We start from the raw sequence: 2,932 nt of genomic DNA on the forward strand, positions 1-2,932 counted from the left end.
AAAAAAAAAAAAAAAAAAAAAGTAAAGACTAACTATTTAAACTTACTGATTTACAGATTCAGCTTTATTGGTCTGTTAAAAATAAGATTTACAAGTTATAGCATGAGTGACATTAAGCATGCATAAGCCTACGTGCACATTTGTGCATATGCATGATTAAAATGTTGTACAAAACAAAGAAATCAATGCAAGTAAATGGTTGCACAGTTTTGAGGTTGGTGCAATGAGATCTTTTCACTGTCTCCGAGTTGTTGTGTTGAGTCAGTGGATCAGGCTTGAGCTTGTCCGGGTGTGAATTAGCATTTGAACTGCCGGTCAATCAAAGTTAATTGTGTTGCTACTGTAATCCCTTTGATCGTGATGTTTGCCGACCGCGCCAAACGCCGCTGTGATGGACGGTACGTGGCGCCAGAGACTCCACAGGCAGCAGCATGTGTTAAAACACCACCATTTGAACTACAGTCGAATCAAACACCACAGTACAGAAACACAGACAAATAGCAGCAACTATTGATTTTTTTTATTATTATTTATTTTTTTAAATCATAACGAATCACTTTTTTTTCTAATCGCTGGATTGATCATTTTCCACTGATGTCACGACAGAATAAGCCCTAAAAGTCCAAAATATGATTTAGAGGCTCGTATACGCAAAGTTAGTCAAACCCAGAATTTAGGCGCAGATGTTGAAAAGTGCTGTAGAACAAATAAACGATTTTCTTTATTGGCTATAGTTTTCGTTTTTATATTATTCTGACTATTTCACTTTTTTTTTTTTTACAGTAGCCTAACTTTTTGTTTCGTCATATAATTTACACACTTTTATTGAAAGTTATATGGAGACGATTAAATGAACATGTAAGCACATAATTCTGAAGGCAAAAGTCAAATAACAAGGATTTAACTGGGAAAAAATACAATTTAAAAGTTTTACTGGCCATTTGAAGCCTGTTGCGACATTATGAAATATTATTACAATTTCAAATAGGCCCATCCGTTTTCTATGCAAATATATTGTAAAATGTAATTTATTTCTGTGATCAAAGCTGTATTTTCAGTATCATTACTCCAGTCTTCAGTGTCACATGATCTCCAGAAATCATTCTAATATGCTGATTTGCTGCTCAAGAAACGTTTCTGATTATTATCAATGTTGAAAACAGTCGTGCTGCCGAATATTCTTTTGGAAAACGTGATATATACGCATATTTCGCATGATAAATAACGCAAAATGAGTCAAATACAAGGATTTATTATGGGGAAGATGTTGACAATTGGTGTAAAATATTTAAAAAGTTTTACTAATCATTTAATGTCATTGTTTTTAAGTTTCTTGGCTTCAAACTTTAAAATGCCATTATTAAAGCTGCAGTTTTCGCCATAAATGCGCCACTCGGATCCAGTTGTTCTGACACTAAGAGGATGCAGACAGCTGGATGAGCCAGAGGTTCTCACAGACAAGCTGGCGCCAGGCTTTCACACAATCACAGGATATGTAAAGACTTCAATAACGACCCATTAGGCCTAATGATTGAGAATCGATCAGGCGTTAACTCCTCCATGCATATGTTAATGTGGTGCCGGGACGGGCTTATATATATGCAGGCCGCTTCTGGAGGCCTGGCAAACAGTCTTGGATTTTACTGGGATAGATTCACGTCCTCAGACACACAGACAGCAATCATGGTCAAGAAGTTTTCTGTGGACTGGCTCGCCCAAAGCTTTCACGATTCGGCGCCTCTGGGGGTTCTGGAGCCGGAGAAGACGACGCACAGGCCGCACGTGCCGTGTCTGGTTCAACCGAGACCTCCAACATCCTACGACAAGGTTCATTTGCAGCCAAAACCAAAGGTTACCAAAGTTGAACAGAAACCAGAGACCATTAAGGAGAATGAGGTCACGACTCCAAGACACTGCTCATCTCCAAGCTGTAAGTATGCGCTTCAATGCATTTTCGATCGACTTCCATTAATGCAAATGGGAACAGAGCGTGTTTTAATGTTATATGTCATGCTCAGTTTCAGAAAACAGCGGCTATTCGTCCGGTTATGAAAGCGAAGCGGCCGCGTCTGAGTGTGCGTCGCGCAGAATCAGAACCAAATTCACTCCGGAGCAGATCGACAAACTGGAGAAAATCTTCAGCAAGCACAGATACTTGGACGCGGGAGAAAGAGTGAAAACCGCGTTGAAACTCAATCTGTCAGAAACTCAGGTGAGATTATTCTCTTTATTTAAATGCGTCATCGAGAATAAAAAAAAGCTTCCTCTTATGCATTGAAAAAAGCTAGGAAATTTCACAAGTAACACTGAAATATTGACCTATAAAGCATACCCCGATAATATTTGAAACGATTGGAAAAGTCGTGTTTTGAACAATGAAACGATTTTTTTTAAATGTATCTTTGTTTTGTTCTGCAGGTCAGAACGTGGTTCCAGAACCGCAGGATGAAGCTGAAGCGGGAAGTTCAGGAGATGCGCGCTGACTATCTTCTGCCTCAGATGGTGCTTCCGGTTCAGTACCACTGCTATGACAGACAGCGACTTCCGTTTCCGCCTCACGGCGCGCTGATGCATCAGATGATGCCGCATCATCCGCTCGTTCCTCATCATCACCTCATGATGCCGAGGCAACATTTCTACTGAAGACAGACACCTTCCTTTATAAAACACTTATATATCACATTCTGTGTGCAATATGTGTACAGCTCTGCTTTGTAAAAATAGTGTTTAATTAAAAAGAAGAGTTTATTTATTATCAGAAATAAAGTATGTTTTATGCCTAAGTTTGCTTTACTGGTGATTTGTTCGTGTTCAAGTTAAAGCAATTACAAGCTTAAAGTTCACATTTGATCTGAAGTGAATCGATCTGAAATATCTGTTGTTCAAATGCGTTTGATCTCAGTCGGGTTCTTTTGAAGGTAAAGGATACTGT

At 38.9% G+C, this 2,932-nt stretch overlaps 1 protein-coding gene across 1 annotated transcript; it reads left to right on the plus strand.

Annotated features, from left to right (window-relative positions):
- The first annotated feature begins 1,437 nt into the window (after nucleotides 1–1,437).
- Nucleotides 1,438–2,682, plus strand: LOC107720880 (homeobox protein vent1-like). Its single transcript, XM_016528711.1, has 3 exons — nucleotides 1,438–1,930; nucleotides 2,019–2,212; nucleotides 2,419–2,682. The coding sequence occupies exons 1-3, from the start codon at nucleotides 1,528–1,530 to the stop codon at nucleotides 2,641–2,643; spliced, it is 822 nt and encodes a 273-aa protein (XP_016384197.1). The 5' UTR covers nucleotides 1,438–1,527; the 3' UTR covers nucleotides 2,644–2,682.
- The last annotated feature ends 250 nt before the right edge of the window (nucleotides 2,683–2,932 follow it).

Source organism: Sinocyclocheilus rhinocerous, unplaced genomic scaffold (assembly GCF_001515625.1).
Source record: "Sinocyclocheilus rhinocerous isolate Xijiao unplaced genomic scaffold, SAMN03320098_v1.1 scaffold5941, whole genome shotgun sequence".
Lineage (NCBI taxonomy): Eukaryota > Metazoa > Chordata > Actinopteri > Cypriniformes > Cyprinidae > Sinocyclocheilus > Sinocyclocheilus rhinocerous.